The 13,732-nt window shown below is 43.8% G+C and overlaps 1 protein-coding gene across 1 annotated transcript; it reads left to right on the forward strand.

Annotated features, from left to right (window-relative positions):
• The first annotated feature begins 832 nt into the window (after positions 1-832).
• s100u (S100 calcium binding protein U) lies at positions 833-8,300 on the forward strand. The gene is made up of 3 exons (XM_030789244.1): positions 833-936; positions 6,944-7,075; positions 7,890-8,300. Exons 2-3 carry the CDS (start codon positions 6,956-6,958, stop codon positions 8,271-8,273), a joined length of 504 nt encoding a protein of 167 aa, XP_030645104.1. The 5' UTR covers positions 833-936; positions 6,944-6,955; the 3' UTR covers positions 8,274-8,300.
• Positions 8,301-13,732: the final 5,432 nt, after the last annotated feature.

Genomic DNA, 13,732 nt, shown 5'->3' on the forward strand with positions numbered 1-13,732 from the left:
GCCCAATGATCCACTTCTGTTCAACAAACCTCCACCAGCACAGTGCAGTATCACAGTATGGGTCTGTGGACTCTGCTTTGTCTGGGAGCATTAACTGACATACAAAGAGCCCCTTGGCAGTGTTGGTGAGGAGTGTTGACTTTGTAAGCTTAATCAAACACAGTGGTAGGTGTGACTGAAGAATAACTGTCGTTTACACTCAACACACACGTAGAGGGTTACAAACCTCTAGAGTCACACACACTTTTGAGGGCAGCACCCACTAAACACACACACACACAAAAACATACATACGGACACACACACACACACACAACCTTAACTCACTGTCCTGTCGTGGAAGATCGTTTTTTACTGTATTCTGAAAGCAATCTCTAACATGCAAAGCAGCTCTATACCTCACCGAAACATAGAGCTCTGACTGAACATCGAAGTGCCTTGGGTACATTTTGCAGCGGCGCTGAAGGCCCGTCGGCACGCGGGTATCACAGAGCTTTAGGGGTTAACACTCTCGCTGTCATTCCCACTAAAGGCCCAGTCAAATCCCTCCCTGTTCTGCCTGCGCAGACTGCTCGAGACCCAATCCAACCGAAAACCCGAAATATTGACGTGAAACTAGTATCTGCCACGAAAACTTCCTCGTCCCAAGAGAAAGGAAACGCTGGTTTTACATGTTCAAAGTGTTCTCATGAGCTATCCTACAAGCTTAGTTCCCCCCTCCCTGTCCCTCTCCCAGGTACACGCCCTTTGACTTGTCAGAGAGAGAAAAAAGTTTAGGAGGAAAAAAAATAATAAATCACGGAAGAGAATCTGCAGCCTTTCTAGTCTGACTAGTTTTTTTGTCACCGTCTAGTGTGCAAAGAGAAGAGAAAGGATAAACGCGGCATAAACTTTTAAAGCTTTTCTCAACAGACAATCTGTCCTGTCCGTTTTACGGTGAGTGTGTAAAAAAACTTCTTTCGACAATTTTGTACAGGCTTGTTTGAAAGAGATGTTAACGCCACGTTTTAGATACACCCCACTTATGCGAATACCACCCTAGAACTTTGACTAGACAGCGTCTACGCAACTTCTTGTCTTGATTCAGTTTGACTGTTTTTGGTGTCCTGACTTTAATTTCAAAAGCATGTTTGATTGAACAGATGTTATTTTTTTGCTGAATAAACAAGTTGCATACACACTGTTATGCCCTTGGAATGATAACCAAATATCTTTTGGGTAAATTCTCGATGCCACGCTGCTTCGCCATATAAAGCTTTTTTTTTAATCTGAAAGTGAAGTTATTGAAGTCTGTACAGGATGGCTAACATACGCGCGCATAAAAGAACAGATTAAAATGAGACTGCATTGCTCGTAGCCGTCATTTTATCGCAAGTGGGCGAATAGGCAAGTTTGGTAAAGTACGACAGCTTGTTTCGGAGATTGCTAGCACCCCATATCAGATACGTGGTGAAGCCGGACCACTTGATCAAGAGCCCGCTTCGCGTGCTAGAGGCAGTCCGCCTGCTGGCACTGTCAGACACCATCGTATAAGTTGTCAGACTTCGCACCATTGTGAGTCTGCATTAACGTGAAAATGGGTGTTGTCGGTAACGACGCGTGTTAAAGATATGAAAAAGAAACGCCGTTAGAACGTCCGTCGCGGTTTATATGCACAGCCTAACTTGTTCCTCCGTTAATTTTTCATGACACACGGGCGGTGGTATTGTCGTTACTCAGATAGTGGTGCATATCACGTTCGCCTATTTGGAAACGCAACACTCAATCTCTTTTGCGCATTGGAGAGAAACGAGAGACCATTAGGATTACTTATTTAATTATAGGCGTAGTTGTGTTTTTGCCCTTTGCGACCATTAATAGAGATTAGCTGGACTGGTGTCGAGGACAGAGCCGCTGCGCTGACGTTACTCAAGTAATGGAAGCACCGTCTTCATTAAGTAGTCTTGAGATTCTTGCAGCACACGTACTGTCTGGTGAACTTCTAGATTTAGCCGCAGCATGATGGAGTAGCCGGGTTATAGGCCTAAGTATGAATAAGTAATGTACGTTTACGACTGAAATGACAGTGGAGAGGGTTGTTGCGTTTAGGGTGCTAAGTTCAAAGAGTCACCAAGATCAGTGAACAAAGCGCAGTGGACAATGTAATAGGCTATACCGACATTTGCTGATACAGCTTTGAGATTCTTAAGAAAGCATCTCATGCTGTACACAGTGTACTTCGTTTCCTTCTTAAAATAAGACAGGTATGGCCCGCTATTCATTTACAGACTAGCCGCTGGAGTATAGGCTACGTAATCTCTTCGCTACGCGTATTTTCAAAGGAGAGGCCGAAGCCGTGCAGTTATTCCGTTTGTGCAGTGCTGTCATTAAAACGGATATATCTGGCTACAGCTCTTTAGCTGTACATTTAGGGTTTGGCAACTGGAAAACGTTGTTGTATCATTATAGAAACTAATAGATCACGCATAAGTGCTGTTCAGTTTTTGCAGTTACGTCCTGACGACTAATCAGAAATCATTGTCTTTACACCTCAGGCCTTCTGAAGCAGTACAGTCGCAATTCACATTCTTTAACGGAACTATGAATAAAACAGTCTCTTAGATACTTAGAGAAATAATCTGGAAATTGATTTTAAGTTTTTGATTTAAAAATCATTCAGAACAAAACCTAATAGCACTGAAAATGCCGTCTTTATTAGAAATTAGTCGGGGTGCTTCTGTATAAATAGAATAACAAACATTTTTATTGGGCAGGAAAGCATTAACCGACTCAGTTTTAGGGACTGTCGTAAACAGGAGTCTGGAAGTTTAAAAGGTACACACATAAACTACATGGTTAATCCAGCAGCGAGTGACTCAGAGAGCAGGCTGTGTAAGACAGGCCAGGGGAGCAGCACTGACACCATTTTACTGGTAGAGCCACAATATGCAGAGAGCAGAGAGCAGTGCCTCTGTGTCTTTTCAGTATAAAAGTATCCAGACCGGAAGACTATGAAACCAAATACTTTAATATGCTGTTGCGTCTCCTCTCTCTCTCTCTTTCTCTCTCTCTCTCACTCTCTTTCTCTCTCTCTCTCACTAATTAGGCTAATAGTTATTTCCTAATTGGCTACTTGTGTGTGTGTCCAACCAGCACACAAATGTAGATTTACCCCAGTTGGCTGCTGTGTTTGCCTACCTCATTTGACATGTCCAGAGGTAAACTAGGCCAAATCATGCTTAAGCATTCCAGCCGAGTTTGAGTGACTCTCGTAGACAGCAATGCATGGAATTTCCACCCTAAAGATTCATTGGTGTGTGGGTTTGTGTGTGTGTGTGGGTGTGTGTGCATGCATGCATGCATGTGTGTGTGGCTCTGTGTTTCTGGTAATGCTATCATCATATTTGTGGTACCTTGTCTGTCACCAGTGTTAACTGTATTTTCACTACGGTATTCATGCATATCTAGTCAGATCTCTACGCACTCACTGAGGCTCAAAAAAACCCCAAAACATTGTTAGAGTGTAAGGTAATAGACAGCACCGTGTAATGAATGCATTGTTTAATGTAAGACAAAAAGTTGTTTTCATATACAACAAAAAGCCTCTGACAAGTATTTATTGGAATGGCTGCGACCTTGAGACCACTGTTTCTCACGGAATGCATTTCACAGAGAATGAACGATCGACGTTTGAGGTTTTGGAATGGCTGGAATGTTTTTATATTTTTTTTTTCCAAACTGTACTTCTCTATGCTATCTTCCAAGTCTGTCTTTTACGCAACATTCAACATCTATGACTTCACAACACAGCATGCCTGTGTGAAGGAGAGTCACATTTCAAACCTTAAGAAAAGAATTCAAATCACGTTAGCCATTCATAAATGCTAATCAGAATATTTGAAATGCCTGAGGATTGAGCGAGCGAGAGAGAGAGAGAGAGTAACAGTTGGAGCATGGGCAATCCTTCAGGTAACCTGAAGCCGCTGCTGCTGTTTAGGCATCAGGAGATCAAATGACCTATCAGAGATCAGGATGGCTATTGTGTCCGGAGACTTGTCAGTCAGAACGACTCACCTCTCCTCTCTTCTCCTCTCCTTATCGCCCGCGGACTGTCTGTTCTGGGCTCAGGATTACCAGGCTCTCTCCACAGCGCTCACACTCAACGCACTTTCTCCTCACAGGCTACTCCACGCCATCATTTAATCGAGGTGTTCGGTTACGATACAACACTATGATCAGTTTTATAACAGAAGTTTGGGTCCCTGGCGTCTTCTCTGACAACAGAAGAAGACCTGTAGGAAGTCTTCTTCTGAAGAGATCTTCTTTGTGAAAGATCAAAGCATTGGGTTGGTCATGGCTCTGCAGCCCTGGGGTCATTCGGGGTTGCTCAAAGGCACCCTGACTGGTTGACAGCCCTGTTCTCTGACCTCTGAGATACTGTGTTGATTCGCAGTCAGTCATCACCCAGTGTTTGTCATGTTTGGCGCACTTTTCGCTCTCCAAAACTCACTTTGGAACTCTTTACATTTCAAATGAAGTTCTGATACTCAACTCAAGACCAGCTCTTCCATTATTAAAGAGTGTAATTGCATGACTCCTTGACCTGAATGAAACGCTCTAAACCAAAACTGGATGCCCAGCAAAACAAGGCATGAATTTTTCCTACACGAGTATGCGATGTAGTTATGAGGACCCGTGTTCATGATGAGCACTCAGAACTCTGACCGAGAACTCAGACCGTGCAGTAGAACATGGTGCTTGGCTCTGGAGATCCAACTCTTAAGGGAGGGTCCAGTGTTTGGTCATTGGCCCAGATATAGATTACAGCGTTTGGAGGCCCAAGGATACTAATATTCTTGGAGAATCCTTTTCCTTTTTTTTTTTTTTTTTTTTTTTTTCAGGGAGAGGGGTTAACCTGATAATCTGCCGATACTTAATTTTCTGCCTTTACACTCTGAGAGGGAAATGAAATCTTCCTCTTAAGATTTAAGAACAAGTAAGATCCGCAGTTAGAATCTTACAGATAAAAAAACAAAAACAAAACAAACAAAAGTGTAACCAGCGTATTAGACGGCATATTTTTCAAACTGGCATAGCGGCATTTATTTAAGGTGATAAGGAAGTTACTTCTAAGAACTGTGGTGCTAAGAGATATCGTAACCATCAACTTAAATGGCTCCACCTTAAAAACATAGTGAGTTTGCCACCGCCGTCAGTAGCAGCTGAATGCTGGCAGTTAAGAGGTAGAGTCAGACTGGAGAAAGGCCAGGGCCAGTTACTATAACCACAGAGATCCATCCACTTTTTATGATGCTCATAAACTGTGACACTAAAATCTTCCAAGTCTCTCTCATAGATTTTAAGTGTTTTTTTATAAATGTTTTTGTGCTGTCAAAATGTGGCAGATTTGGAGCAATTTAGCACCCGCCGCATGTCCCACTCCAACCAAAAACGATGGATTTGCTCTCATGTTGTGCCGGTGTCAGGTGCTGAGTCATTGATGCTGTTAGTAATACAGGTGTGCCGGTCAGGGGTGGAGCCCTCAGGTAAACGTATCTATCTGGAACAGTTATGCTCGCTCTTGACCGAACCTTTACCTCACTCCCACGGTTGTCTGACTCGGTACCTTCGGGTTGAGGCTGGCTCGCCCACTGACGGTGGTACCTTGACCCCGAGTGGGGAGTGAAGGGGTGGCAGGAAATGGGCGGGTCTAAGACAGAACGGTGCCACGGGGAAACCTCCCTCGCTGTTCTAAAACAGTGGATACAGTGACTGTGTCATCAGTCTGAGTATTTGTGGCCGGTCCAGGGCATTTCTGCCATATGCACAAATAGAGTTTAAGGGTAAAGAGCTTTGTTTGGAATTGTTCTTCGTTTCTGAATGTACTGCTCAACATTGGAAAGCTCTTGGTTAACTTGGTGCAGTGCAGTAAACACACTGGATCAGTCACATTGTGGCTGGGCTGATAGAAGCTACTGTGAATTAGCCAGGTGGGCCAGAGACCAAAACCCAGCAGTTATTCAGTTTATGCTTTGTGAATCTGATACCAGCAGTCAGTACGTTAAAACGTCAGTGGACATTGTATCTACTCATGTTACCATGCGTGGGGATGCACCTGGCTACCTAGCACTTGTCTTTACCTGAAAAAAACAAAAAAAACAAATTTCTGACGCATTATTGATCATGTTTTATGAATAATGAATATAATATTATTGTTACAATCAACTGTAAATTTAAATATATCTTTACTTTATGTGGTTTTATTAAAAAAAACAGCATTAAAAGAATGGACTAAAAAACTGTCATCAGCATTCATTTGTATTCTCTTACACACCCAACCGTGGACACTTTTTTCCTTTAACACCCCTTTTATGAGAAAAGAGAATAACTTCCAGCCCTGAGTACAAAACCAGTCATACCATATCACCATGATGTCCACTTATGGGAATGTGTCAGTGTTTTAAGTCGTTCAGTGCAGTGTTTTCAGTCTGTTTAAGAGTGAATTGTCCTTTGGACATCCGTAGTTCTGTGTGGGCCTGTGCCCACACTGGCCAGTGGACAAAACTGAGATGATATTATGCTGGTTGCTGGAAAAACTAGATCAGCCCAAGGCAACCACTTCTCTTTCCAGTTGAGGGAAAGACTCATTTAAGAGTTTTTACATCTGTTAAAGTCGGCATCCGAGGCGAAAACACAAGGCATAATTAGGGATTCTCCCAATGTATGTAGATGACGACTTTGTTTTTCAAGCGCACATGACCTTTACAATTTACAACGTGTCTGCTCTGTCCATGTAGCCAACCAGCTCGTTTAAGAAGATTTCATCCTTCATTTGCCGTCTCCCTCTCTCTCTTTTTCCCTCTCTCTTTCTCTCTCTCTCTCTTTTGCGCTGTCTCTCTATCTCTCTCCCTCTCTCTCTCTTTCACTCTGTCTCTCTCTCTCTCTCTCTCTCTCTCTCCTACAGAAAGAGGGGACCATGGAGACGGCCATTAAGACTGTGGTGGGGGTGTACCTGAAGTCTGCGAGGGGGAAGGAGACCCTGGGGGACAAGGACTTTAAGACGCTGGTGCAGAACAATCTGAAGAACATAATGACGGTTGGAACCTGTTCTTCTCTTTTTTTTAAAATAACCCTCTGCCTCTGTCAGTCTAAACACTGATCCTATTGGCTGTGACCCAGATGTTCTCTCCCACCCTTTACAACAGAACTATATTCTGATAGTCACATTAACAAGGGTCCAGGAGCACAAGCCGTCTGGGGGGCCACTACTACACGTCTCATGATTTGCATTGTTCTGGTGATTTTATCCAGAGAGACTAATAGTTTTCTCCATCAGAGGTCAAATGTCAGGGTCTAACCTAAACCAAACTGACCTAACCGGCTCGAGGTCGCATACACTGCGCTCAGTGCTGAAAAGTACCCTGAGATCTGTTTACCCCACGCGGTCCTCGGCAAGACACTTAACCCCAGGGTCACCCGAGAGCCGCGTGACGTCTGATAAACAGAGTTGTCAGAGGAGTCACTCTCGGAGAGGGCAGACAGTTAAATGAATGAATGTCATTTTAGAGTTAGCCGCCGGCTCAGAGCACTCATACTGACCCAGAGTCTCGGTGTGTCCTCAAAGTCTTTGATCTGTTACTTTTTCAATGAAAGATCTTTTGTGTGTGTGTGTGTGTGTGTGTGTGTATGCATGTGTACGTGTGTGTGTGTGTATGCATGTGTGCGTGTGTGTTTGTGTGTGTGTGTTTGTGTGTGTGTGTGTGTGTGTGTGTGTGTGTGTGTATGCATGTGTACGTGTGTGTGTGTGTGTGTGTGTGTGTGTGTGTATGCATGTGTACATGTGTGTGTGTATGCATGTGTACGTGTGTGTGTGTGTTTGTGTGTGTGTACGTGTTTGTGTGTGTGTTCAGGACACAGACAGCTCTGATGCAGTAAAGCAGATGCGCGAGGGCCTCGACAGCAATAACGACGGCAAAGTCAGCTTCCAGGAGTACATGACTCTGGTGGGCTACCTGGCCCAGGCTCTGAGCCAACAGCGCAGTGGCGCCAAGGAAACTCAGGCCGAGAGTTCGGCTGCGGAGACTCAGGCCGAGACGCCGGCGGCGGTGAACTCCGAGCCTGAGGCAGCGGCGAAAGAGGAGGAGAAAGAGGAGAAGCCAGCGGAAGAGAAGCCAGCGGAGGAGAAGCCAGCGACCGAAGAGGGGGAGAAGTCGGAGGAGGCGAATAAAGTGACGCAAGAGGAAGGAGAAGAGAAAGCGGAGGCAGAGGAGGAAAAAACAGAGGAGGCGTCTTAGGGGAGCCACACAGAATCTGCTAACATGTCAAACGTCGCTTTTTTTAAAAAAAAAAATTTGTTTTGTTTTTTTTTAAATGTTTTTTTTTGTTTTTTTTTAATTGTTTTACTCTCCTCCACTAAATTCGCTGTATACACTAGGTTCGGTCAAACATGACAGCTGTTCTCCACCAGGCATTAGACACCATCACACTCAATACAATCACCCGGCACGTTACAACGTTCGGCACGTCATGTAAGCGTAAACCAGTCATCTTATTACCCAATCAAAACTTCAGATTACCCCCCCCCGTTCTCTCGCCGTCCCGTAAAACATACACCGCTGTGCCAGGCATACGTAAGCGTTTGAATACTGTCAGACAACCAGAGGCTCTGTTACGGTGTGCAATAGCATGCTGCACTGTACCTGATATCAGTGTCAAATTATAAAACATACTGCAGTCAGCTTTTGTCTTTACGTTTAGTGTTTTCTGTACATGTTCTGGATCCTTCTAACAGAAATCCTATGATCATACAATAGCCTGTGAAGTGCCACATTCACATACCCCACCCACACAAACACAGAAACAGATTAAAACCCAGAACATCTGTCCCGCTGTTGCTTTTTTTTTTTCTCTCCCTCTCTGTTTCCAAATGCCGTGTTACAGGGGTCAAACGTAAGGCCGCACCGCGACGCACACCGGACGGTCCGGCTCCAGTCTGGTGCACCGTGGAGTTTTCAAACCCCAGCTCGTTGCTCATGTTATGAAAGTTCACGTGTTTCGAGTCTCCTGCTCCACTGCCAGATTTACATAAAACAGACTCTGCATAGCAGCTAGACAAAATGCCCTCCAGTCAATTACAGTGGTTTTAATAGTTTAGTCTGAATTTCTTTTACTCTCTCTCTCTCTTTCTCTTTCTCTTTCTCTTTTTGTCTGTCTCTATCTCATACACACAAACACAGAGAGAGAGGGGGAGAGAAACACAGCATACTTCTTTATAGAGAATATGTCTTTTATCATCAACCTGCATCTTGTTCTCCCATTTTTGTGCATCTATGTTCACCCCCCCCCCCCCCCCCCCCCGCCCACACACACACACACACACTTGGTATCTTTGGGTGATGTCTTGCGAGTGTATATCAAGTGCTTGTTGTCCTAATAATGGCCCTAGGTTAATAATTAAGAGGCTTTGGAATGTAACAGACACCAAGGGACCCTTGTGGCCCTTTGAGAGCCCAAAATAAGCCCACAGAATCAGTGCCAGTGACCCGGGGAGGCTCACCGGCAACCGACAGCCCTCTGTGGAACACGATCCACAACCAGCCAGCACTGGAAGGAAGAGGAGAAAAAAAAACCCTTAAGACATACACACAACCGCATACATACACTTAATTAAGCAAACACACACACACACACACTTCTCACACCTCTTCCTCCCAAGGCTTCCTTAAGTGTCCTGTGTGGAAACTGCTCTCCATTGGGAGCGTGGTTCTTTCTCTGTCGGCTGGTTTGCATTTGGGGAGGGTGTTTGTGTTTTCCAGCTGAGGTTTTAAAATTAGAGTGTGTGTGTGTGTGTGTGTGTGTGTGTGTGTGTGTGTGTGTGCGCGGTAAAGCAGAATCAGTCAGACACAGTCTTGGGACCTGGTTTGACCTGTTATCAGATCCTCGTTACGAGCCCTAAGGTGCTAAACACACACATACTACGAGGACAACCGCTTCCTCTTTTCAACAGAGCGTGTGTGTGTGTAAAGTGTAATGGCACACAGGGGCTGTGCTGTATGTGTACACTCGTAAACGTACGTACCAGTCGCTCCAGTCTGACAGCCGTCGGAGGTCCAGTGTGTTTGTCTTACAGATCATGTGGACAGGTCATTGTTCATAATAGAGGCCCAACCTGTGCCCAGGCCTTTTTATCATTATGTATTTTTGGTATATATGTATGTATGTACACCCATATGAAAAGTGACTAACAACATATATGTAAATGAATTATCCTTCTTAACACATATTAGCTTTCGCTGTCTCTTTTTCAGTCTTTGTTAAATTGTTTAATAGTACCCCTAATGACGTAACCAAAGCATGAACTGAGCCCTTCACAAGTTAATAAAGTGAAAAAAAAAAGTTTGGTCATTGTTTTTTGTTTTCTCATCAAATAAACATGAGGTGTTATCATCAAATCTGCCATTTCAGTTATTGTTGCTGTTAGTACTTTAAGAAGGAGATCAAGTTAAGGAGTAGAAGAGGAATTTAAGACGCAGTTTTCTCAGGTATTAATTCGCAAGTATTAATCTCGGTTTTTGATTGAGATTACTCAATTTAAAAGTTTATTCCAAGATTAGTCTTCGTTGTACGAGTAATTCTACTATTACATTCAACGCACACTTAAGACCTACGCTAGAAACTGCTCTACTGTCCGTTTGCCGAGTTAACATAAAATAACTTAATAGTTTTCGTCAGTCTATGCACTGGTCATTCCACACGTGCATGGAGGAACACATTTGGTCTTCAGGTAAAAAACGTGGTTTATTTTTTCCGTGTGTGTGGAACCACTTCCTCTGCGTTTTTCCTAATTGTGCGGAGGCTTGTCCAGTGACGCCTGTCTCCATTACGTTCGCATCCTCCGTGCTCCGTCACTCGGTGAAACCTGATATCGTCCAGGGTTATCATCTCCTGAAGTAGTCCCTCTGACGGTCCTTATCAGAGTGCCGTGTGTGCACAGGAACCGCAAACCTCGCACACGTGTGGGTGGTGTGAACGAACACATACGCTGAGTGCCGTCCAGAGGAACGCGGCACGCGCTTCTCCGCACTATTCACTCTCTCCGACTAGATTTAGTCTTCGAGAATGGAACTCTCAACTTCCACAGCTGTAAAACACGTCAACAGACGCAATGATTATGTGCAGGCAACCTCTCACATTCCAGCGCGTTTTACAGACGCGCATTAAATACAGCTAGCACCCCAGGGCTATTTTTCACCACTTTGCACGGCTAAAACGTTTTATTTATTTATTTTTTTTATCTGCCTCTAAACGCAGTCCACTACATGAAACAATATGCACAATTCAAAACAAACCTTTTGTTTGACCACATTGGCCCACAGTGTTAATAATGCAAGGCCTTATTAGCCCAGTGGCCATCATAGCTCCTCCTCCCACGCCAAACTGACGGTGGACACCCAGTCTTAAAAAGAACACAGTATTTTCCTTTTTTTTTTTTTTTTTTTTCTTTTAATCCCCTGCAAATTAGCCAGGTACGTTTTCACACTCCCCAAATTAGCAGGTGTAACAGTGGTGAGGCAATTAGGTGTAAACTGCATCCGACCGGCCGGCCGGGCGGCGGAGAATCCGACACGCACAAACCCATCTCGCATGGCGCTTGTAAAGTACTTGTAGAGTCTGTATTCACATTACGAAGGAGTTGGAAAAACAGATGTTAAGAAAACCATGTTGTGCTGCCACAGTGAGTGGGCTGTGTGTCCTTTGCTAGCTGTAGCATCATTCAGGCTCAGGGAGGTACTAGCTGATGATGTTTTGTCACTTTAACCCGAGGGATAAAAATCTGAACTGTTTTGACTCCAAACCACGCTGAAAGTTGTGTGATGAAAGTGTGTATTTCTGTCCACAGTCGCTTAATGACAACGGTAATATGACTTGAAACACTGCCAAGTGACTCTGTCATTGTGCGTCGCTCGACCGCTGGTATCAGATTAATACAGTATTAATGGAGCATTACCAGCTGATTGTACATAATCGTCGTGTTTTTGTTTGGTTGGGTTTTTTTTCTCTCTCCAAGGATAGCCCTGCACCAACACTGGCCACAGGACCTAACGACAGAAAACATTCAAGGCGAATGATGATGTGCCAGCATCTTGTGATGGTGTCACTTTAATTTTACATTACTGTCTATATGCTCACATTTTCTCTCCAGAAAGGACTGCGAACGTTAACTTTCACAGTCAGTGATTTGAGTTTATTTAGAGGCTATTTGCCAGCAGAAGGTAAATGACACTTCTACTTGCAGGTGAACTGAGGCAGAGAGAGAGAGAGAGAGAGAGAGAGAGAGAGAGAGCAGGTGGACATAGGGAAACAGAAGCTGGGGGGGGGTGGGGGTGGGGGAACTCGTTGAGGGGGGCGGAGGGGGTGTTACTGATATTTAAACCCAGGTGTACTCTCTCCTTGTCCATTCATCTCCTTCTCTCACTCTCCTTCTCTCTTAAGATACCTATCACTATCTCTGACTCCTCAGCGCAGACAAAGGCCTCTCTCCATCGGCTCTCAGGTAAGATGGACAGCTCGGGAGAGAGGGAGATACAGCTCCTTTCTCTTGCTCTGATACAGCTCCTTTCTCTCGCTCTGATGACTTTGTGACTGAATGTAGATTCACCTCTTATCAAGCTGTTCATTTTACTGTAGCATGACAGGAGCTGAAATCACTCTGTGGTCAATTTCATTCATGTCACTTAAGGAAGAGTAGAAATTAAAGAGGATGAAAGGTAAAAGAAAAGAAAAGTTCACTTTTTAAGCTATTAACAGAAAGAAGTAGAAGTTTTTAGAGAAAAAAGTAAGACTCTTAATACTTTAGTTCTTCAGCGGACCGTGGAAAAATGTGTGTCTTAAGATGGTAATGTTACCATCACATGTATCTTTAAACATGTAAAGGGAGTAATCTGAGTTTGTCTAAACCCGTAAAAGAGGTAATCTTTCAGACATGGCGTTTCAGTCGTCTTTTATCCTTGAGATAATGACTCCTGTCAACAGGAAGCCATGCTCTTATGCAGAACAGGTTGTGTCCAGTTTTTCTACCTTTTCCAAGAAACGTCCATTTCTGCCGTGTCACTCGGTTACAGCCACACAGTACAGTCCACACTTTAGTTGCTATGGTGTCCATTTTGGTTGCTACGGTGCCCAGTTTGTGTTGGCCTTTCCTGTTGGCTTAATATATGTGTTGTATTTTTGCTGTCTCTCACTGCTTTTGTACATTGTCATTTTGAAAACTGTTATAAATTGTAAGTAACACTGAAATGCCAACTGACTTTACTTCTCCAGAATATTTAAACCCTTTTCATCAGCGAAACGTATAAAGAACGATAGAAGAGGAAGAAAGGAAATAAACTGACAACAGCAAATAAAACACTGAATGTGATAGACAGATAGATAGATAGATAGATAGACAGACAGACAGACAGACAGACAGATAGATAGACAGATAGATAGACAGATAGATAGATAGATAGATAGATAGATAGATAGATAGATACTTTATTTGAGGTGGATGCTTAATTCTTTACTCTTGAGTTATTCACTAGCTTTCTCTTTGGTTTCATGATGTCTGCCAAGCCTGAACAGTTTGATTTCTCATATTAATTCAAATGCCTATATGAATGGAGATAAGTGTGTGTGTGTGTGTGTGAGAGAGTATTTTTATACTTTCATGGTTGCCTCAGATGAATTTTCCACAGTTGCTCAGGGAAGCTTGTCC

Source organism: Chanos chanos, chromosome 12 (genome assembly GCF_902362185.1).
Source record: "Chanos chanos chromosome 12, fChaCha1.1, whole genome shotgun sequence".
NCBI lineage: Eukaryota > Metazoa > Chordata > Actinopteri > Gonorynchiformes > Chanidae > Chanos > Chanos chanos.

Bases quoted from the DNA above. Each gene is read 5' to 3' on its own strand.
- s100u (XM_030789244.1), top strand. From the start codon at position 6,956: ATGGAGACGGCCATTAAGACTGTGGTGGGGGTGTACCTGAAGTCTGCG. The intron at 7,076-7,889 runs GTTGGAACCTGT...GTGTGTGTTCAG, and splicing joins ATCTGAAGAACATAATGACG to GACACAGACAGCTCTGATGC.